Source organism: Triplophysa rosa, linkage group LG18 (assembly GCF_024868665.1).
Source record: "Triplophysa rosa linkage group LG18, Trosa_1v2, whole genome shotgun sequence".
In the NCBI taxonomy this organism is placed as follows: Eukaryota; Metazoa; Chordata; class Actinopteri; order Cypriniformes; family Nemacheilidae; genus Triplophysa; species Triplophysa rosa.
Window position 1 is genome coordinate 22,667,544 of NC_079907.1, and position 23,978 is coordinate 22,691,521.

Consider the following 23,978-nt stretch of genomic DNA (forward strand, 5'->3'; position numbering starts at 1 on the left):
TAAGCTTAAATCAAATGTTCTCAAATGTCACATCCAGGATAACATTTTAAATGTATTCTTAATATTTTTGTTTCTAAGTTCTGAAAGAAAGAAAGAAAGAAAGAAAGAAAGAAAGAAAGAAAGAAAGAAAGAAAGAAAGAAAGAAAGAAAGAAAGAAAGAAAGAAAGGCGGGGGGTTGATATAAAAAGTAGAGCTCAGTTACTAGTTTCATGATCATAGATTACATTCTACCAATCACTGAACTCAAATGTTCAAAAGAAAGAAAGAAAGAAAGAAAGAAAGAAAGAAAGAAAGAAAGAAAGAAAGAAAGAAAGAAAGAGAGAAAGAAAGAAAGAAAGAAAGAAAGAAAGAAAGAAAGAAAGAAAGAAAGAAAGAAAGAAAGGCGGGGGGTTGATATAATAAGTAGAGTTCAGTTAGTTTCTTGATCATAGCTTACATTCTACCATTGGTTCTCTTAATTCATTACACCTATCAGCCAGAATGACCCTCTGTGTTTCATGTTAGTCCAGTACATGGGCTTTACAAAATCAGACAGATTATGGACACTTATACTACTAAGCATACAAATTATATAGGGGATTTTGGGGTCATATAAGAAAGAAAGAAAGAAAGAAAGAAAGAAAGAAAGAAAGAAAGAAAGAAAGAAAGAAAGAAAGAAAGAAAGAAAGAAAGGCGGGGGGTTGATATAAAAAGTAGAGCTCAGTTACTAGTTTCATGATCATAGATTACATTCTACCAATCACTGAACTCAAATGTTCAAAAGAAAGAAAGAAAGAAAGAAAGAAAGAAAGAAAGAAAGAAAGAAAGAAAGAAAGAAAGAAAGAGAGAAAGAAAGAAAGAAAGAAAGAAAGAAAGAAAGAAAGAAAGAAAGAAAGAAAGAAAGAAAGGCGGGGGGTTGATATAATAAGTAGAGTTCAGTTAGTTTCTTGATCATAGCTTACATTCTACCATTGGTTCTCTTAATTCATTACACCTATCAGCCAGAATGACCCTCTGTGTTTCATGTTAGTCCAGTACATGGGCTTTACAAAATCAGACAGATTATGGACACTTATACTACTAAGCATACAAATTATATAGGGGATTTTGGGGTCATATGAATACTGTAAAAAGTCTTATATGACAACTGCATGCTATGTTGTATGGTATCAGCAGAAAAAAAAGGAAATGACTTATATTCATGTACAAATCATTTAAAGTTCTTAGATGGAAGCATATGCTAGTCAAATCGAGGTCATATAGGATTTCTTTACATTTTGTGTCAGTTGTGTTTTAAGCAGATTTGATAAGTTTTTAATAGGGAAATGGTGTGCCTACTCTTTAAGCCTTCTATGTTTCTACCTAATCTCTAGTATTTTCTTACAGAATATTATTACTATATCTCTACATAATTATTATAGATGATTTCAGTCAAATGTCCTATATACTGTATCTGCATATAGTTTTCATACTTGATTTCAGTCAATGACTTTGCGATGGAAACACTTTTATTTCAACACAAAGTAACACAATCAAATTATACTGACATGGGAAATATGTAACTGTATTTTGTGAAAAAACACTTTGATAAATATTTTTTGTCTAAGATTGAAAGTCTATGATTATACATGACTCTGACTGACTAGGTATAGGGCTCCTTACAATATTCTTTTGGAACATAAGAATTGCAGGTTTTTAACAAAACTTGTCCATATGGGTATAGCGCTTCTAAAGATAATAAATATTTGTTAACAAATGACAATAACATTATAGTTTTTTTTTTTTAAGTTTCCAAAAATTCTTTCTCATTATGAGGGGGTCAAATAAATTTCTTAAGCACTGTATACTTTTATCGAAACCTGTTTCCAAATCCTGTTCCTGTACATACAGTACAGAAACTTCATTTGAGATGTATTTGTTGATTTGGATGGTTTCTGTTTGTTTAGCCAAATAATCCATCAAAATGGATCATTTGGCTAAACAATGAATGAAAGACTTTCGCTTTTACTGTGAATGTTGTGACTCTGGAGAGCTTTTTACTCATGTGAACAAACTGAATGGTCTAGAAAATAGAAATACACAACTCCAATTGTAGATGTTGAATTGAATTGATTAGCTTACTGACTCACTAGAATGTATGAAATATGAATCACCAATTAGGCAAACTTTAAACCTGTGATTCCTGTCCCTCCCCTAACACTATATAAGGGACAGCATTAACCTCCTCTCTGCAAACTCTCTTCTTGTCCTCAGGTAGACAGCTCATTTTAGAGATTCATCATGAGAAATCTTATTTTCTTTCAGTTACTTTCTTCTGTTTGTTTCTTCACTTTGAGTGAAGTTGTAGATAATCATTTTATGGTAAAAATATTGGTAAAAATCAGGCTGTAACTAAAGATTACTACAAATCTGGCTATGATAAAGGTAACCTCTATCCAGTACTTCACACCAAAAATCATCTGTCAATGCTGGCCATACATACTACAAATCTCTGCCCATAAAACGAGTTTTTGAGGCATCTGTCACACACTATTTTATCTTGTGTTATTTAAGAAATGCCTTTGGTAGATGTACTTTACAGTCTCCCACTCTTTCTATGGGTCCCAAGGTTACTCTGTTTGCTCTGATATTCATGATTCACTGGCTTTTTTATCTAAGCGTTAAAATTCAGCCTTATTGCTTGAGCAGTATACTCTAAGACAGGTGTCAGGGTACGTGGAGGTGAGACACGGACAGAGGACCCAAGTGCAGACAGCGGGTAAGGGGTTACAAGACATTTTAATAACAAAAATACAAAACAAAGACCCACGTGGGGGTAACATACAAAACAGGGGAATCTACAACAGGACAGGACTAAGACTATTAAACCTAACAAGACTAAGATTAACATAAACATGAACTACAAATGACTAGACCAGACAAGACAAGACAAGACAAGACAAGACAAGACAAGACTAGACTAGACTAGACTGACACAGACCAGGCACTCACCATACAAGTGAAGCACACACAATGAACCAGCCTGGGACAGAAAACACAAGGGCATTATAAGGGGGATAAATCAAGAAGTAACAGGTGCGGGGCATTAACTAATAACGAGCACTAAAGAGGGAACAAGAGGGCAGGAACAATGAAGAGACCTGGAGAGAGTATGGCAAGCCAAAAGGGCCAAAACGCCTCTCTCCACAAGAAACAAGAGGTTCTGCCATGGCTCTGCCACAAGATCAAGAAAAGCAAGACAAGATGGGGCAGAACCATGACAGACAGGAATCTCAGTGCAGGAGAGCTGAACATAAATGGGTAAAAGATAATCTGGAAGATTGAGATTTTGAAAGAGTAAAGGAACAAGGCAGCTACAAAACTGCTTTTCCCCCTTGTGAAGATCCAAATCCTGCTTCAATAAAGCTTGCTTAAACCCTTTAGACCCGTTTCTAAATGACCATTTATACTGTATCAGGACTCGGTTTCCTCATTGGTCAACACTGACTACAGAATTGATACCTCCAACAAGGTGAGTTTGCTTTCTGATCATTTCTTATTTATATTAGTTGTGTTTGCAAATGCAAGGGTCACTGTTACTATTGCTCAAACTAGTGTTTTTCTAAACAATAAGATTTAAGAAGTTTTATATGATCATAAGATAACAAGTATCAAACTGCTGCTTGTACTCCTTTTCTAAAGCATCACACCTATGGTTTTGTCAACAAGCTGCAAGATAAGATTGTTGAATAATAGCCTATGAGGGCGATACGTGGTAAACACTCCATCGTTGTTAAAGCAAGTTCACTTCTTTTCAATTTGATTTAAAGTCAGAAAATATCTAAACTCCCAGTATGCATTTTTCAGGTTATTCCGGGGCAGAGAAAACATCACTCCAGCTTCTTAACATGAAAAGGAAATCTTATGCTGACATTATGCGCATTGATCAGAATATCGCAGAGACATTACAGTGTTTCACCCTGTTTACTATGGCTTGTTAGCAACCATTCACAACTCCCAAACAGCTACAAAGAACACCCTAGGAAGTGCTTAACACCCTAGCAGACATAGTGTAATGTTATGTAATTTATTACTCTACGCGTTCTGCACAAGTCTTCCATAAAAAGGTGTTTTGGATTCATTCATTTGTTTCTCAGGATGTGACTCGGGCTCAAACTGCTACAGTAATACCGATACCATACAATGCTGATCTGTGTGCAAAGTCTGAAAAGCTGAAACCTGTTACATGATAAATGCATTCTGGCTCAACCACATAATAGAAGTATGAACGTTACCTGTATGTGCTCTTTAACTCAGCATCTCTTGTAAACTGTTAAGCTTTGGGCTGTAGTTTGGTATTAACAGAGTTGGTTAGAACGTTGGTAACCAAACAACAACTCACACTTCCACTGAACACAAACCCACTGAGGCATTTCTCAAAATATCTTCTAATGTGTTCTACAAAAGAAAGAAAGCCATACAGGTTTTAAATGATATAAAAAAGAATGAATGATGAAAAACAGCATGAATTGCAGCTCGGCTTTGACGATAATAAAAGCTTGGCAAAAAAATTACACAAAGCAAAGCTTTCTGAATCAAGACCCTGAATTGTTGCTGTAAAATCAAAAACAACGGCAGACCAAGGAAATATTAATAACTGACAGTCAACATATTATTTATTTCCTGTGAGCTTTCTGGAATAAAGCCTATTTGCTGATACACTGTTGATCTTTTTGCCAAATAAAATTGTCAAATAAATAAAACATTAACCAAGTAACACCAAGCCAAGTGTGTTATACCATACTTCTCACATGTTGTTCAAAACCTGCATGCATTTCGTTATTATTTTTATCGTTTTAAATATAAATATGTGTTTGGTTTATTTAAATTCATGGCTTTCTTGCTGGTTGTGTTTTTAAATTATTTCAAACGTTTACAAATAAAATTAAACAAATGAATACATGTGGTTAAAAGAAAAATGTATGTATCCTCGAATACACAAAAATACGACTAACAATTTTTTGAACTTTTATTTTGTATTTTGTGACCCCGAATCTAATCGTAGTACGTTTGATGTACTTCCGCTAGCTGCAGTCGCTGTGTCCTAAAGTATCTTTTCTAATGTTTGTTCACTTTTTGGGGTAGCTAATGCTTAACTCTGATTTGTATATAGACAGCAATTAAGCAGAAAGTAAAGGCACGATCCGATAGGCTTTAGGTTTGGCAGAATGTCGAGTTCCGTAGCGTTGCAGACGCACGTCGCTTCTATTATAGAAGCGTTAATTCACGCTGCGATCGCTGAAATGTGCAAACTCATAGGAGAAAAGACGCACGTACTTCCTACTAGTTATGTTGCAAGCGACTTGCGTGAACACGAGGAGATGCATGAAAAAGTAACGACGGAAAAGGAGCACAGAATGGTGAGGTTATAAAGTGATATTGTTTATAGATCTGCGGCCTGTCACATTAAACATGTGACGCGTTCAGAGCGCTGTATGAGCGCGTGTGCAGATAGTATAAAGATCAGCGCGTTGTTTGCGCAGGTCTGAACACCTGTAGATTGATTGACATGCTGTTTTTTATTTATTTACTTGTGTGTGTGTGTGTGTGTGTGTGTGTGTGTGTGTGTGTGTATATATATATATATAAGTCTTTTCAAAAGAACTGTGTTTTGAAACATAATTTGCTTACATTAATATCGTCTTTTGAATACAATACCATAATAATGCTCTGGTAATACTATGATAATCTTTGAAGTTTTGTCGGAGTACCATGCAAATTTCATGGTATATAATAGCAATGATCCAGTGTGATAGTATATTAAGGTAACATCTGATATCACCGTTGTACAATATATTATCTTTAGGTATTTGTACAAAAAATTATACAATAAGTCATATATAATATTTTTATATTACTAGTATTTTCTTAATTGAATCTTTCAGAGGCAGTTTGCATCAGTTATGGAAGTATTGGGCAACGAGGCTCTTGGCAAAATAATCAAACTCGTTGATGAAACCAGATTTCTGTTGGATCTTGAGTGCAAAACATTTTCAGGCAAGCGAGCGAAGCGACCAGGCTGCGTCTTGAACATTCTGTCTGTCGGAGGACTTGGTGAGTGTTCTCAACCTTATTTTAAACAAGTCAAGATCTGCTTTTAATTATTAACTTCATAGCATGCATAACGTCCACTTCCATCCAAACACACAATGTTTGATACAAGATAGATATGTTTTATGACCTATTTTCATATGTACATTATAGAAGAGGAACATTCTTATGATGGAAGTGCAAGAACGCTGAACATGAAAAATGAGGTAGATTGAAAGATATTCTTTTGAAAAATTGTGATGTTGTAAAGAGCTAACAGAAAACTTGAAAACAAAATATGAACTATATTTCAGTTGAGAGCTTTGCAGAGGCTTTTCGCTAAATAAAGTAAACACAGAACGTTCATTTTTTTTGCATCGAATGTCTGGTTTATTACCCTGTGTAATGTTGATTAAAAACAACTTTTGTGCACCCAGTCTGACGAGGCCATGAAAGACGGTTCGGAATCCCCTTTTACACTGGCTGTAACGATCAAAAATGAATTTGGACAAGTTGACTTGCAGTCCATCACTGCAGGTACGCTAGTGGGATTCAACAAATATTTAGCCATTGTTAATATGACTCCATTCATGCTTGTTATTAAAAACGTTTTATCTATTTGATTTCCTTCAAGTTCACTTAAATGCTACTTCAGAAGATGAGGTAACGTCTGCTTTACAAGAAGGAAGTGAATATCCTCAAGACATCATTACTCTCTATGGGAAGACATCGTATATTTGTTCGGAGTGTGGCAAGAGCTTCTCTTCTCAAGGCAACCTCAAATCGCATCAACGCATACACACTGGTGAAAAGCCTTATGGCTGTGTCCTCTGCGGCAAGGCTTTTGCTCACAAACAAAGCCTGACAGACCACCATCGAATCCACTCGGGAGAAAAGCCGTTTGTGTGTGAGGTCTGCGGTAAACGTTTTGGGAAAGCTGCACACCTCAAGACCCACGAAATAATCCACACGGGTGAAAAACCTTTCAGCTGCAATGTCTGCGGAAAAAGATTCAACATTGCGCAAAATCTAGCCAGGCACCAAATGACCCATACTGGAGAAAGAGAGTTTCAGTGTTCAATTTGTCAGAAAAGTTTCACACGGGCCGTAACTCTAAAAACACATCAACTGATCCACACGGGGCATAAACCGTACTCTTGCACGTCATGTGGGAAGGCCTTCCGACACGCCGTCAACCTTAAAAATCACGAGCGCATCCACACGGACCAGCGACCGTTTAGTTGTGATTTGTGCGGCAAGACCTTCCGACAGGCTGTTAATCTGAAGATCCACAAAAGGATCCACACAGGAGAGAAACCGTTTAGCTGTAAGGAGTGCGGGAAGAGCTTCAGTCAGCAGAGTAGTCTCATTTCACAAGGCCGCACACACTCCGGCGAAAAACCCTACGGGTGCAGCTACTGCGATAAGTGGTTTAACAACAACAACAGTCTAAAGCTGCACCAGAGGATCCATACTGGTGAGAAGCCGTACAATTGTGAGTTCTGTGGCAAGTGTTTCAGTCAAGGCAGTCACCTACGTACTCACAAACGGCACGTTCACGGAGGGGGGAAGCAGTACATTTGTGATAAATGTGGAAAAAGATATGCAGATCCCCGCAATCTGAAGCTGCACAAATGCGTTTACGCCTAATCGTCAACATTTTGTGGGCCACATTTATTATTTGGAAACATATCACGGACATTTACTGAAATTTTTACTAATATCCTGATTTCTAAAAGTAATAAGTTGTATTACTTTTAAAAGTACTAGTTATTACTGATAGCAGTATGTTTTTTGTATTTTACCTTAAATTTTAGTTCAAAATCAAATATTACGCTGCGATAGGCTTAGCATTTTATGCCAGTATGCAAGAAAACGACTGTCTAATAATTTGGTTTTGTTGTCCAATGGTATTGTCATATGAACTATTTTCATTCACTAGTTCATCACCCCATACTCCTGTCCTCATTTATTGACCCTCATTTCATTCAAAAACTGTATATGACTTTCTTCTGTGAAACAAAAAAAGATATTTTGAATAATGTCTCAGTGGTTTTGTGTCTATATCATGAAAGTCTATATCATGAGGCGCCAATGTTGTTTGGTTACCAGCGTTCTTCAAAATATCTTTTTTTGTGCTCTGCAGAAGACAGGTTTGTAATGATGTGAGGATGAAAGAAATAAAAAGCATAAGTTATGGATCCTTTCCATAATTGTTCATACATTTTATGTAATTTAGCGTTTCAATAAAATGTTTCTCTTTAGTTGTTATCTGAGTTTTTGTCTTTTAACAATGTAAACTGAAATTCTTAATATCCACTATAAAGTGGGATGTTTAATGTCTATTACTTGACTAAATATTGCATTACACTGCCAAAGATTTGTAAAGTGGTATTCAGTGTTGGGCGTAACTAGTTACTAAGTAATTAGTTACTGTAATTTAATTACTTTTCCCTTGAAAGGGTAAAGTAAGGGATTACTCTTGTTTTTACTGTAATTTAAGTACAGTTACTTCTGATGTAATTAAACTAAATACTGTGTAATATATTCAATAGTGGAAATGACATCAAAATTATAAGACTAAATTTAAAATGTATGCTGTAATGTATTTCACATTTGAATACTTTGGTTGGTTAATAAGAATAATTTATGTCGTTATTTATTTGAATGAATTAAATAAGCCGTTTCAAGTCTATCCTTGAATCAATTCTAATCAAGGTTGATGTAGGATATAGAAAATAAATAGTAATAAGTAATTAAATACTTTTTGGAGAGAGTAATTTGTACAGTAATCTAATTACACTATTGAATATGTAATTAGTAACTAGTAATTAATTCCTTTTTCAGAGTAATTTACCCAACACTGGTGGTATTGTCACTCACACATTTAGATATGCAACGAAAACAGGGACAACAATGTAACAATTGTTTGAAATGACTGATACTGTATTTCAGTAGCCTATGCTATTTCAAGTAGACAATAGTCAAGTTTAAGAGTACTTTTTACATTTACATGTATTCATTTGGCAGACGCTTTCATCCAAAGCGACTTACAAGTAGAAGAGCATGTAAACATTTTGCCAACACGCTAAACAGTACCGTTAGTTTACAAGGCCATGCTACTAGAGGATTAAAGCTGGAGTACGCAAAGGAGAGATTGAACATCAAGAATTCTTTTTTTACAGACAGACAGACAGTTATTGGTTAGTCAAATAAATGTGGAACAGGTATTTTTTAAGCTGTTTTTTGAAACTTATGAAGGATGCTGCAGTTCATTCCACCACAGGGAAACCGAATGCTTGCCATTTTCTTTACCATAATATCAGTCTGTGTGTAATGAATGAATATAATATACAAGTTTCACTTTTTGAATGGAATTAGTGAAATAAATCAACTTTTTTGATGATACTCTAATTATATGAATTATATGTTTTAGCAGGGTATAAAGGAACAATAGTGTTGTTGTTATGCTGTAAATCATATATGTTCTTTGACATTTCAAAGGATTTTCATGGTGGTTGGAAACGACCATCCAGTCGGTGTTTAAAAACCAACTTTTTGCATTATTTTATCAAATCTTTGTCATGTTTCATGACATTCAAAAAATGCTTTAACCCTAATAATTTCACGTCAGCATTTTCTGTAGGTTTATTCGGTGTTTTATTCAAATTGAGCATCTATTTTGTTGTGTGCATGTTTGGCTGAGAGACCGATGCGCATGCGCACTTCATTACACTTCCGGGTTTGTCTAGAAGCGGAATGTAACATCTCGCTAGTGAAGTGAAACTTGTTGCCCGGACAGCGCATAAAGTGCAGCGTTATAAATAAAGTGACACATCGTTTCGAGACAAAGGACACAGTGGTGGCGAACACTGTCGTGTCATGTTAATAAGACTGTCACTTGACTCGCTCTAATGGCCTGATGTCGCTCTGTTGTGCCTTTTGATCTCGATTGACTGACTGACTGCAGCATGACGCGCGTGATGTTTCTGGTGTCCGCGGTGGCTCTTCTCGTGTCGGCTCCGGCGCGCGCCTCTCAGGGGGATAAAGAGCCGGTTTACCGGGACTGCATCAAACTGTGTGTCCGGACGAACTGCACAGGGGCCCGACTGCGCGGGTTCCAGTCCACACAGCCTCCGTACATGGCGCTCACAGGTAACGTTACTAAACTAACATACTGTATTAGTGTTAGGTGTTGGATTATCTGATATGTAATTAAATTACCTTTCCCCTGAAAAACCCCACAGTATTTACAGCTACTTTATGATGTACTTGCATTACTGTATACAATTCTCTATAAAACAAAATTGAATTGTAACATTTTTTGAGAGAAATTGGCATTACAAATTAGTTCATTTTGCTGAAATTCATATCTAAATATATCCATTGAATAGTGCCATGTCATCTTATGTTCAATCTGAGTTGATCTTTTTTCAGAGTGATACTTTTATCAAATTATTACACATGCGTAGTGTTGAAATATGGTTTATTATGTCTTATTGAGTTAGGAGTTGCTTTTGTTTCTTATTGCTATTGCAGTTCACATAATTTGTTTACATTTTTATATAAAGAAGCGTTTAATTTACTAAACACCTTAATTTAACACCTTCATTTACAAAACTGACATGTTTATTTTTATATCCCAGTAATATTGTTAATGTGAATTCTTTTTGCAATGATAATTGCATAGTAAAAATCTGATATTGTGACAGGTAATAGTTGGTTTGACCAGGTTCAGCTTGTCCCCCAGTCTGGTCAAGATTGTGTTTAGCTAGTCGGACAGGTAGCCTACTTCAATACCATGGTGGTTTGTAATTTTTTGTAATTAAACTGTATTAATAATATTAATATTGCAAACATACAGATATTTATATGTATATTATAGTTTAATTAAACTAAGAAAAAAGGTTACAAACCACCATGGCATTGAAGTAGGCAACACGTCCGACCAGCTAAACATTATCTTGACCAGACTGGGGGACAAGCTGAACAAGGTCGATGAATATCAGTGTAACCGCCTAACCACTACATAGACACAACTATTCCACCATGAAATTACACAAATTCAAGCATGGGATTTATGTTAGGGCCCAAAAATATTACACAAATTAAATCTCATCAGGAGTCTAGATTGTCCGAAAGAAAGAACCCTTAAGCTGCGTTCCCACTAAACGCGAATGAAGCATTAAGCGCGAGTGATTTACATGTTAAGTCAACGCAAAGACGCGATAGGACATCCTGCGGAGCGATTCGCAGAAAGTGGGCGTGTCCAGCGACAGAAGTTGAGAAAATTTCAACTTTATGCAAATGATGAGCGACATTCGCGAGCGACTACCAATAGGAGTAAAGCAGTGGAGCTCACGTCATCCGTCTCTCGTCAGTTACTGGAGGGTTTGTTCAAACTTTACTAGGACAAACAGAGCTAGGAACGACTTCAAACGATCTCATAGCAAGAGACAAGCGACACACAGCGACGAAGTCTCTGGCTGTCTGAACGGGGTGTGAGGCGGCGCGAATGACGCGACGCGAATTGAGCGTTTTGGGCGTTTGATGCTCGTAACGCGTGATTCGCGTGAATCGAAAAATATGAACTTTGACGAAAATTCGCGCCGCGTTAACCAATAGGGAGCTTGCTCTAGTAGTGACGTGATTGTGACGTAGCGAGCGGAGGCAGAAATCCGAAACAACAATGGAGGACAAAATCATCGTCGCTGTATGTGAATACCCGGAGCTGTACGATACATTTTCTTACTTTTATCGAAACAGGAATAAAAAGGATCTTGCTTAGAAGAAAGTGAGTGAGCAGGTCGGACAATCTGGTAAATTGTAAAAAACGATCTTTACTCAATTTAAGCTATATATATATATATATATATATATGTATAGCTTAAATTGAGTAAAGATCGTTTTTATATATATATATATATATATATACAGTATATACAGTATATACAAGACTGGAGCCGCCTGGCAGAAGCCCCTCCCATGACGCGAATTCGCGTCTGTTGTGAAGTGAATTTCACGCGCGAATGAAGCGAGTAAACTCAAAATGTTCAAGCGTCCAACTACGCGCGATTTATTCGCGCAAGTCGCGTTTGGTGGGAACGCTCTGTTATGATGAGCTTTAATGAGTTATGTAAATTTAACCGGATTGCTCCCCACTGCCTTGTTTTGATTGTTTACATTCAGTTTGTGATGTTTTTCAGATCGAGATTTGATACCTGTCTGTACGAATAAATGTTGAAGTCTGTTCTGCGCAGTCGCTCATTTGTAGTCTCTGATTTTTCAGGATGGACGTGTCGTGATGACTGCAAGTATCAGTGAATGTGGACCACAGTGGGTCTATACCAAGCCGAGGGTTACAGCATACCACAGTTTCAAGGGAAGGTTAGAGTCTGAATTCTTAAAGCGACAGTTCACACAAAAACAAAAATTCTAATAAAATTATTAAAATATTTGGGTGAACCAGCTCTTTAACTAAACAGGACAGGTTTTCCGGACAAGGATTAGATTAAGCCAGGACTAGTCCTTAGTTAAATTAGGACATTTAAGTAGTTTTTACAAACAAGCATTACAAAAAAACATTACTTGTGTGCATTTTGAAACAAAACAATGGCACTGGAGTGTTTTAAGAAATGTCAGTGCAAGTTGTTTTTAGTTTAGACATCTGTAACATTTAATTTAGTCTAGGACTAGTATTAGGCCTGTCTTGGAAACTGCCCCTAAAAGTTTTAAAATGTTAAATCATGTACATACTGTACTTTTTCCTTCTATCCTCATAGTTATTTCTCAATGTGACTATTTGCAGTGGCCATTTGCCCGATTCCTGTGTTTTGAGGAGCCTGCTTCTGCTCTGGCGTCTCTGCTCAATGGTCTTGCCTGTCTGCTGATGCTGCTGAGATACCGCAGTGCCGTCCCCCGTCAGAGCCCCATGTACCACACCATCACAGCCTTTTCGCTGGTGAGGCAGTACTAGTGTTTGAATAAAGTCATAGCGTTTTAACTGCCAGGCCACTTAACCTGCAAGAATAACAGTGTATTTGGAAATATGAGGAAAATAACATGCTAAAACTTTCCAGAATCTTGCTCCAAATAAATGTGCAGTACATGCCAATGCCATTGCTACTGGAATAAAGGAAAACATTTAAACCGCTTAGTGGAATCGGAATCTCAATTAAACTTTTGATTCCCATATCTAGACCTCTGCAAATGTTGTGACTAGTAAACATGACTAGTCATGTTTGCGTTGTCTTTGTCCGCAGATCTCTCTAAATGCATGGTTCTGGTCTACGGTGTTCCACACGAGAGACACCTATCTAACAGAGGTAAGATACATTTTCAAAATGTTCTTACTCTATATAAATATGCTTTGGATGTGTCCTTGTGTCTGAATTATTCAGTGTCAGTGTCTATTTTTGGACGCTGTTAAAAGAAGTGCAGCTTTTTTAGTCAATTCCATGAACTTGTTCAGTTCGGCATGCTGTTAGTGTTTGGCGAGGACCTCAACAAAACAAAACAAAACACAATCTTAATTTGCGTTCTAAGATAAATGGAGCTCATAGGGTTGACCATCGACTTGAGAGTGAGTAATTCATGACAGAATTTTCATTTTTCGGCAGAGGATCCCTTTAAGTTGACAGCCCTACTATAGCTGCTGTTTTAGAACCATACAAAGTAAATAAATCTTCTTTTGAAGGTCTGGATAATTTAAGTGTGAAGCAAGACACAACACTGATTAAGAAAATGTTTTACTATATTTTTAGTAGGGAAAAAAATGAACAGGTGTCAAGGGTGTTAATAGATTTTCTCTCTATATTTTATAGAAGATGGACTACTTCTGTGCATCAGCTGTCATTCTGTACTCCATCTACTTGTGCTGTGTGAGGTGTGTACTGTGTAAACACGCAGTGCTGTTAAATTGAAGAGCAGAGGCATGGGTTGATAAAGGGATTTGAGGATTATGTTTGTGTTGTAGGACGTTGGGCTTACGGAGGCCTGTGATCTCCAGTATGGTGGGAGTTCTGCTTATTCTGGCCTTCACGTCTCATGTCTCTTATCTGACATTTGTCAGGTTTGACTATGGGTACAACATGGCAGCCAATGCCTCCATAGGTAAGACATGAAGTGGATGCTAAGTTTGTTTACATGCATGATTTTCACAGACTATGCTGATGAAGATGACTAAATGAAAGGCTGTGTGAAATGGGTTTTCATTCAGTTTAAGCAAAGATAATATATGTTAACAAGATGCGCCATTGCCGCTCAATATGGCCGCTCCAGCGAAGAAAGCCCCACCATCCAGTAGAACGATCCAATCGATTCTCTGGGGGGGGCTTATGTGAGGCACTTGCAAGCCTGTCCGCAGTAGCTGAAGGAGGCCCAGCTGCAGGATGAAATGACTGAGGGGGCATGGTAAATTCTTAAGGGGGCATATCTTACCAACAATTATAAAATACACATATTTTTGAAGCGCTGATACACTCCATATGCAAACGGGTAAACGAACTAACAAAATGTAGACATTTTAAAAATAAGTCTTTTAAAAGGATGCCATTGAATCTCTTTATTAATTTGTTATACAAGTCGAAATTTTGCTATAGTTTTGCTAAATAACCAGTTTTTCACAATCTTTGCTAGTATCTAACACTGTGTTATGAATACACATGTTGCATAGGATACACATTTTAATGAAAACGAATTACAAATAACTTAATGGAGCTAGAATCCCTGCACAGCAGCGCACCATGTCATCCTGTTACCTATAAAATACATTGACAATGACAAAAACTATATATTTTTAATTTTAGTTAATTTCTTGTAAACATGCAAGACAGTTATAAATTTGTAAAGCCTCGTTTTTAAAACTGCCTTAAATACTAAAATAAAACTGAGGGGGCACAAATCAGATCCGAGGGTGCACTGCCCCCTTTTGCCCCCTCGTGGTGCGGGGCCTGAGCTGAAGCGACATTGAAAAGGGTGATTTTTAACGCAATTCAAGCTTAGCAAACCAAATTTATGGTACAGTCCATATTAATCATTGATCGGAAATATGCTATTTAATTGTGATTTTTGCTAGTGATTTTAGAAATATCTGCCTTTCACCATTCAAAGAGATAGGACTGTTAACTTGCTATGACGTAAATATCTGCCCAGAGACATTGCATGACTGCCCCCATGACAAACCGATCGCGTATTTACAAACCATACACAATGCTTTCTATAAGGGAAAGTAGCCTACCCAAGAAAGAAGAGTCACATGAAGCGAATGAGAAACTACTGTGTCTTGTCTTTACACCAAACACATTGTTTTCTATAAGCATACCTGTTTCCCCCGCGGCCATTCGCAAAGGCGTTCCAGTCCCCATTGGTCCAGTCACGACCGCTTTCTGGAACCCATGTACCCATGACAAACTCGTGTGTTTACAAACCATGCACACTGTTTTCTGTAAGTAGAAGTGCTCAAGACAAACGTATCACGTTTTCTCTAAGTGAAAGTAACGTTACACAGGACAATCCCGTCGCGTGTTTACAAGCCATACACATTACTTTCTATGAGTGAACGGATAAACGTGTCACAGTGACATTTTATCTACTTTTAAGTTGCCACGGGTGCCTGAGGTCCTGAGTCTGTTACTTACAATGTCTTTGTTTGCAGCTTTGCCTCGTTCAGTCTGGAGGATTTCCATTGAAAACAAAATAAATCCATTGCTCTCTTGTGTCCTGTGAGGCTGGTAACAGTCAGTTAAATTCAATTGTATTATATAGCGCTTTTCACAATGTGCATTGTTCCAAAGCAGCTTTACAGGAGCAAATGAAGAAAACAGAAAAACACAGAAAATGTCAAACACAGCACAGTGCATGGTGTTTATAGAACAAGCAAGATCATTCTAATAAATAATATCTAATAAATAAATAAAAGCAGTCTCCCGGTGAGCAAGCCAACACTGCCCTGCTGTGGCGAGGAACCCAAACTCCAATGAGAAATAAATGGAGAAAAAAAAACCTCGGGAGAAACCAGACTCAGCCGGGAGGGCCAGATCTCCTCTGACGCGTTCACAGCTGCACTCAGTGACTTTGATGAAAAGTTACAGAGTAAATGTTTATGAAGAATAGGGAGAGTTTATTAGATGTAATTTAGGAAATTTCATTTGTGGAAACTGTTTAGGTCTAATTTTGTCTTATTTTATGATCGATATCAGACAACAGAGGAATGTTATAAGCAGGGAAAATAGTAACGGCATAATGTAACTGAGTGCAGCTACAACTTCAAACTGCTGACATGTGACGTAAATTTAGCATTTAATACTAAGGGTGGGTTGCACCAACAAGGATTAGGTTTAAATCTAGATTAAATCAAGGTTTATTTAATAATTCCGTTGCACCAAACTGTAAACCTTGTTCAAAAATAATCAGGTTTATATTTAAGCTATCATTTGATCCAGGTTTTAATTTTGCAGTAAACCTAGATTAACTTTAATTCTGTTGCTCCATTATTTTAAACTCTGATTTATGTCTCAGTTAGGGATTAACTTTAAACCAGCTACTGAGGAGGTTTAAATAAATAAAAAACACATATCTATAATAAAATGTGTGGGAAAATGATCAGAAACAGACACATAAGCGTCATGTCATGCTTCAGTGATGTGTTTATTGTAAATAAGAATGTAAATAAATAAAACACCTCAGCGCGAGTGAGGGCACGGTGGTTTGATAAACTGGGTGGTCGGCTGTGAAGCATCAAGCTCAAGATGCCCTGCTTTCTTATGCAATACATACAAGCACAACGTCTGTGATTAAACGGGAAAAGACCGACATCCTGAGAAGAGTAGTTATATTAGCGGCAACAGGGACACCGGTATTGTGGGCACCCTGTCTAAATCGTGGTCCGGTCCCGAACAGGCGCACCACAAACAGCCCCAGAACACGACCGAGGACGACCCCCAGAAACACAATAGCATACCGGGACCGTTCGCGGCGGAGTCAAAGGCAGAGGTTCACCCGCTCGTAATTCCAATAAAGCGCTCTTCTCTCTTATGTCTGCTCCAGTCGCGAGCTGCAGGATAATGATGCGGCTCAACTGTCATATCCGTACGCTGTCAGGACGCTCAAGACTTGTGAAATGTGTTAATGGATGATCAGACTGATCAACGAATTATCCAGAGAGAGGTTTTAAATAGCAAAATGACATTTCTTTTACATGCACGAGCTGTTTATTTCCTTTTTACATGACAGTGAAACACTGTTGCTGTGTAGTTACACCGGCAAATCCATCATGGCAGACAAAAATGGCGAAAACAAAAATGGTGGCAGCACCATGGGTGGACACGTTCAGAAAAAGGGGTTTGTAATATTATAATAAGAACGGCCACCTATGTCAAAAAGGGAGCGAAATCTGAACGGCTCGTTTTCTCACAGGCTTGCAGAGATAGGCTCACATAAACAAAGTTAATGGTTGTCATTTTTCACGTTTTCTTAGTTGGCAGATGCAACAGAGACCCGATTATAGCACTTCAACATGGAAAAGTCTGATTTTCATGAAATGGCCCCTTTAAAGCAACATTTTAGAACTTCTGCTCACGGGTTCCCCCATCTGGTTGAAAAGCACAATTGTCTGTTACCACCAGTGTTGTAAATAATGTCGCTGTATAAGCTTCTCCGCGGGCCGCACGATACACATGAATTTGTTTACTGATGGAACCGGCGAATGCAGGAACGGTGTTTGGAAACCATATCGCACTCTTCCGCAGGCAGGGGATGGGCGGGGCTGCGTGAACCGACCCGAACACAGAACTTACAGAGTGTGGTGAGGCTGCTCGGGTCGCAGCGGCAGTAGACTTCATCCAGTTAAGAGTTGTTCTACCACTGAAGTCATTTTAGAGACATTATGTGAAGGTCGAAAAACCACAAAGTGTTGCTTTAAGCGATACCATGTCAACACAGCCTTTTTATTGTGACCCTAATGTCACTTTGCTTGTAACCTTTTTTTTCTCCGATTATTGCGTGTTGCGGCGTGCCAGTAGTGACAATAACAGTGATGTCAATGACCATGATTATTGATATTGGAAATAAATCAGCATGAGTATCCAGAGCAAAACAGTGCCTGTTTTACATCCGTTCAGCATTTTGCCTTTAGAGACAAGAAACTCTTCACATTGCATCCCTACACTAGTATTTTAACAGTGATCTATTGGCCAAAAAACACAAAATAAACCAAATTAAAGATTAATTTGAATGATAGCATTATTTGTTTATTTATTTTCCAATATTCTCCAAATTTAATATCCTTATCGTGGTATCTTTTAGAAACGTTCTTTAAACTAGGCATTAAAACAGTTATTTTCCAAATCTCCTGTAAATGCGGACTTGCTTTGTTGGTTTGATTTGCCATGTGGATGTTTTTAACAACAACAAACTGAATTTCGGTATTTAGTATTTCATTGTATGCAAATACACCCAGTGTTATGTAAATATTAGGCAGGTACAAAATGAGATGCTATAACCTTAAAGTTTCTTTAAAATAGTTATTGTCTTATGCACCTACTTACTGTATAACTTTATTAGGTCTGTGAAGTTCTTTGATTTCAATTAAAATTGTGTGAATGTTTGTCAAAAATAGATTAAACCAACAAGGGTACCATTTCTAAGAGCAACGTATGTGTCACTGACCCATATATCCTCATACCACCCAGCACTAGTTTAGAGTGAAAACACTAGCTGTTGTCAACGTGTTCAGTTGTCTTAGAGCTTCTCACCCACCCAACCTCTCCGCTGTGTTCCCCTCTGGTGGCGCTGTGCTTTCTGTCACTTCAGGCATCATAAACCTGTTGTGGTGGCTGTGCTGGTGTTGGCAGAACCGGCGGATCTTGCCATACTGGTGGAAGTGTGGTATGGTGGTGCTTTTACTGCACGCTCTCGCCCTGCTGGAGCTGCTGGATTTCCCTCCACTCTTCTGGGTTCTGGACGCTCATGCTGTCTGGCATCTCAGCACCGTGCCTGTCCATTTTCTCTTCTACAGGTACATGTGCTCACCTGACACTTCTTGAGTAAATACTGTGTGTAGAACGATGTTTTAGCATGATCTTTTGCATTGTTGGCTTTACTGATGTAAAGTCAAACATATGTTTTTTTTTTAAATACATATGATGGAACACTACTTTTTAAAAGAATAAACAAGTTAAAACTTTTTATGGGTTAGATATGCCACATGTGCAAAACCCAAACGACATGCACAATTTTATTAACATTTAAACACATCCTTCTTAGATTTATTGCTAAAAATCTCTAAAAAGCATAAACAGATATCCTGTATTGCTATAGCCCAATTGATATAGCATTGTGTTTAAGTGCAAAGTTCATGTATCGCTTAAATGCACTCTTAAGTCAATAAAAGATGCCAAATGCATCAATGAAAATGTAATCCATTTCATAAAATGACTCCAAGAAACCCTGTTTTTCTTATTCTTCTGTATCTTGATAGTTTTCTCATAGATGACAGCCTTCACCTCCTAAACACAGAGAAGCCTGGAGTGAAACTGGACTAGGAAGAGACAGTCTCGGAACCCCAACCCCTCCTCTGATATCCTCCCCATCAGGACAAGTGGGAGTCGAACTGAGCCAGGTCACAGTGGCTCCCTGCATGTGTCCCAGGACCGAAGTTTTATGGGTTTGGAATTCCTTCGTTTTGTTGTTTACAGTTTTTCACCACGGACCTCTTTACGTTGCATTGTACAGGAAGGTTATCATTTGGTCCAGTTCTAAGGATATGCCACTGTGCTGTTGTTGAAACTTGATTGATGTTTGCATTCACTAAGCTTTGCCTTCTGTAGATTCGATTAATAGAGTAAATTAGCATTTATCAACACATGTCTCTTTAAAAATGGCGCACGAACTAACACCACTTTTGTTGATGAGTATCTTCACTTAAGTTGTTAATGTCCTGCATGTATATCCGTCAGGACCTGAAGTGTGAATATATTTCAGAGATGGAGGCAGATTGGTTTTAGTTTTTAAACATTTGTTCTCCCAAAGCGTGTTGAACATCAGTACTCAGGAGGGGTTGTGATTGAGCAATGTGCGTGCTCCGTTTCTGTGACGTGTGGCTCTGACGTCACTACAGTGCAATAACTGTAGCTACCAGCAGAGAGCGTACTGTTGATACCTTTACAGGTTATGGGAAATAGATTTGCTTTTCTTTTGTGTTCCCAGTGTAGACCTTTAAAGCAATTGGAGGTTTGTTGTTGCCCACAGTACTGCAAGCACTAGATTTTTGTTCTTTTTGGTATTGTTTTACAGTACAATTTGCTAATCATCCCTTTGCTTAAAGTAATAGTTCACCCCAAAATAAAAAAACAAATCTTTAATGTTTGACTTATTCCGTACCTGTATGACTTTCTTTCTTCTGCAGAGCACAAAAGAAGATATTTTGAAGAACGCTGGTAGCCAAACAACATTGACTCATTTTGACTTCCATTGTATGGACATTTCTCCAAATATTTTCCTTTGTATTCCACAGAAGAAACAGTCACAGACTGTACATGTTATGAACAAATGAATAAGCCATGATTTTATTAAATAAGCAATCCCTTTAGAAGCAAAATATTTTTTTTAAGAGTAAATGATGCCAAAACTTTCATTTTTAGTTGAACTATTTCATGAATGGCTTTAGGGTGAATATGTCTACAGTCACTCACAGAGACCGTATTACAGTATCGTGATGACATGCATGATATACAACAAAACGACTTTTGCTTTGACATGTTTGACTGGGAACTTGTTTCCTCTGCTGCTTTTTTCTTATAATTTTCAGACACTTTACATGTTACATCCCATCACTTTGTGCTTTATTTATTGAATTTAATTACATGTTTCAACTTTCTTTCACCAAGAATGCCTTTGCAATGAAAAGATTTCTTGGATCAAAATTAGTTTTACACAGAAGGTCATGAAAAAGGGTTAAAGAAGGATTTAGAAGACGTATCTGTTTGTTGCCGTGCGATTTGATTTAGTAGTTTACAGCTGTATCAATCTGACGGCTAACAGAGATTTTAGCCCCAGCAGCCTCGTGCGTTCTGTCACTTCATGCCTTGCATTTGTTATTTCTAGTTTCGCTCATATAAGGCAGCACTTCATTGCTTGTATGTGTAAGCCGACGCTTCAGATTAATGAGAAATAGAGCTACTTTCATGTCTTTCACCAGTGCCAGACTGTATCTCTGCCATCTCGTGTCATGTTTAAGGAATACTCACCTTTGTGGATTCTACATTTATTGCCACCCGCGCCAATATAATGGTTGGTTGCATGTCTTTGTTGCAGATTGTCACTTGTCCACTTTATGTATGTATGTGTGTGTGTGTTTCAGAGGAAGAGTGCCAGCGTGACAGGCCTGGGGGGTAAATATAGCCATTTAGCAATGCTAAAAGCGGTAGAGGGGGGAGGGGACATCAAGGGTGTCTGGAGCAGTGATGGCAGGGACCGCTGACCCCACTCAACAATGCATCTGTCCTTAGAGAGCCCTATCATACAGTATTTCTACGGCCAACACCAACAGTTTGTTCATTTGCAAGTATCTTCTGGTTTTAATACAGTTCCTTTGTGGCATGCTGTCAATAATCACAGTCGTTTTTACTTGTTATAAAACACACACAAAAACCCAAATGCCTTGACGGTAATCCACACTTAACGGAAATCTTTTGGAAATATGAATTGCATTGTAAACATTGGGACAGGGTGTCAATGGGGCATTATAACTTTTAACACGCATTTGTCTTTACAAGGTTGATAATACTACTTTAAACGAGACAACGGTACATGCAAGATAATATTTAATAAACAGCAGTGATACTGACAGTTGTTTTTTCTACTCTCCCTTGAAACTGTCGTGTTTTGTCTAATGTGAAATGAGCAGAATCCCAGTCTGTTTGGTTGTGCTCCCAGACTGGATTGGGTTGAACTGAAACTTCCTTTCTGTTTGTTGCCAATAGGTGTGCATCAGACATTTAATTATTAATCATTTATTGAATTATGTATCTAAAGCATTTAATTTGTTTTTCTTCTTGAGAATCCATGGAGAAACGTTCCATTTGGTTGATTGTACTGTAAAGTTACCTGCATGCTGAATGTAAACTTTACATTTTCTCACGGTTTTGAAAGAAATGAAGGACATTTGCGAGGCATGTACTTTAGACCAAACGCCCAAGTTGATCTCCCAAAGTTCCTACAAACTCTCTTTTCCATTGGGCAGTTTGACTGCTGCCAATCCAAAACAGTCCTCATCATGCACCGCTTTGTGTATTACTCTTCTTATTCTGTCTATAGCTCTCTTTCTTTATCTTGGCATTGTATTGCACATTTCTCCACCAGTTGTACACGGCTCCAATTGTGTATAAAAAATCTTAAGGAAATGAATAAAATTGTTCTCTATTAATTCTTTTACCTTTTTACCCTCTATTATTGGCCATTAGTGCCTGCATTCAAAATGATTGTTGTCACTCTATGAACAATGTGACAGAGTTATTTTAGTTTACTAAAATTACCATTTTGAAAACGTTTCTGTTCATGAAATTAAAACCATTGACCTAAAAATTATTATAAAAACTAAATTGAAAATTCTAAAAATAAACAAAGACTAAAATAGACCTAAAATAAAAATAATTAATCTTATCTACTGTAGCAACATCAAAAATAAACAAATTATAAAACGTATAAAATGACAAAAGCATACACCAAAATTGCTACAACTTAGACTAAAATGAACATAAAACTGGTTATTTTCTGGGTATTTAAAAAAAATGCATATTGCAAAAAAGCACCAGTAGTCTGCGAACTGTTAAGATGGAGCCTCTTAATTAAAGCTGTTTCTAAAAAACACTTGTGAGGTGACTTTGGATAAGCCCCCTTACATCAGAAAAGCATAGAAATTGTTGCTATTATAGAAATAACCATACAGATGGCATTGCCTAATAAAACACACCTAAATAAATACACATATGGACAGTAAACGTACAGACACATGATAGAGTAAGGTTTACTCACTTGTGGGTTGTATTAAGAGGGGTCTTACAGAAGGTGAGAAGAAGCTGGATAGTTTCAATGAATGAAGTGTATTATTCCTCCTCCTTCCTCTGCCTACTGCTGACAGTCTGGGCCTGGACTACAAACACGCTCACTATCAATGTGACAAAACAAGGGCACTTTTGGTGACACGTGCCATTCTCTGGAATTTCCCCCAAGTCTATTGAGAAAGAGCATGAGCTGCAACTAGATATTCGTACCCCTAAAATCATTTTCAGGCCAGCAATTTAGGAAACAATTGTGTTAAAAAAAAACAGCATTAGACTTTCTGAACAGCTGCACAAAGTTTAAAAAGTAGTAATAAAACTATTAAAGAACAACTATTGGCAATATCTTCAAAACTGATAGATGTTTGTCATTTTAATTAAATTTTAATTTTAAATCTATACCAATAAGCTACTATAATATATTCCAATAGTGAAGCTGAATACGTATTTGGGTATTGAAATGACTTGGAACAAATTATACATTTTTCAGATATTGTTCAGGTAACAGATATTTAACTGATGTTTTAATTAATAGTTTTGCTGTTCATTAGGTACTATTTTTAGCTACTAAACAGTAAGAATGTTTTTTAATAAACAATCCTATTTTTTTACTAACCGTTGTTTTTTCATCATATTAATGGTAAAAATGTGATAGTTTAATTCATAGTTACTTGATAGGTCAATTAAAATGATATTGGTAAGATTTGGATGCTACTCATACGAAAATAATCTGATATCTTAACAATAGTGGCCCATTAAATTAAATTGCAAAATTGCCAGTGGAATACAATGACATCGTTGCTAAGCACTGTTACAATAGAGGTGACTGGGGCTAGAGCACTCAAGCACTGTTTCTAGTGCAAAAGGGTCACA

The 23,978-nt window shown here is 37.3% G+C and overlaps 2 protein-coding genes across 2 annotated transcripts; both read left to right on the forward strand.

The window, feature by feature from the left end:
- Positions 1–5,038: 5,038 nt before the first annotated feature.
- On the forward strand, positions 5,039–8,312 carry si:ch211-207i20.2 (uncharacterized protein LOC568537 homolog). The gene is made up of 5 exons (XM_057358494.1): positions 5,039–5,378; positions 5,904–6,072; positions 6,223–6,275; positions 6,486–6,585; positions 6,683–8,312. Exons 1-5 carry the CDS (start codon positions 5,187–5,189, stop codon positions 7,696–7,698), a joined length of 1,530 nt encoding a protein of 509 aa, XP_057214477.1. The 5' UTR covers positions 5,039–5,186; the 3' UTR covers positions 7,699–8,312.
- Positions 8,313–9,784: 1,472 nt separating this feature from the next.
- pgap3 (post-GPI attachment to proteins phospholipase 3) lies at positions 9,785–22,480 on the forward strand. Its single transcript, XM_057358904.1, is given in 8 exon segments — positions 9,785–10,203; positions 12,338–12,435; positions 12,857–13,009; positions 13,311–13,373; positions 13,872–13,933; positions 14,024–14,160; positions 18,859–19,063; positions 19,526–22,480. Coding segments are annotated over 8 exon segments (966 nt in total). The 5' UTR covers positions 9,785–10,019; the 3' UTR covers positions 19,590–22,480.
- The last annotated feature ends 1,498 nt before the right edge of the window (positions 22,481–23,978 follow it).

Bases quoted from the DNA above. Each gene is read 5' to 3' on its own strand.
- si:ch211-207i20.2 (XM_057358494.1), top strand. From the start codon at position 5,187: ATGTCGAGTTCCGTAGCGTTGCAGACGCACGTCGCTTCTATTATAGAA. The intron at 6,073-6,222 runs GTGAGTGTTCTC...TGTACATTATAG, and splicing joins TCTGTCTGTCGGAGGACTTG to AAGAGGAACATTCTTATGAT. The intron at 6,276-6,485 runs GTAGATTGAAAG...TTGTGCACCCAG, and splicing joins CGCTGAACATGAAAAATGAG to TCTGACGAGGCCATGAAAGA.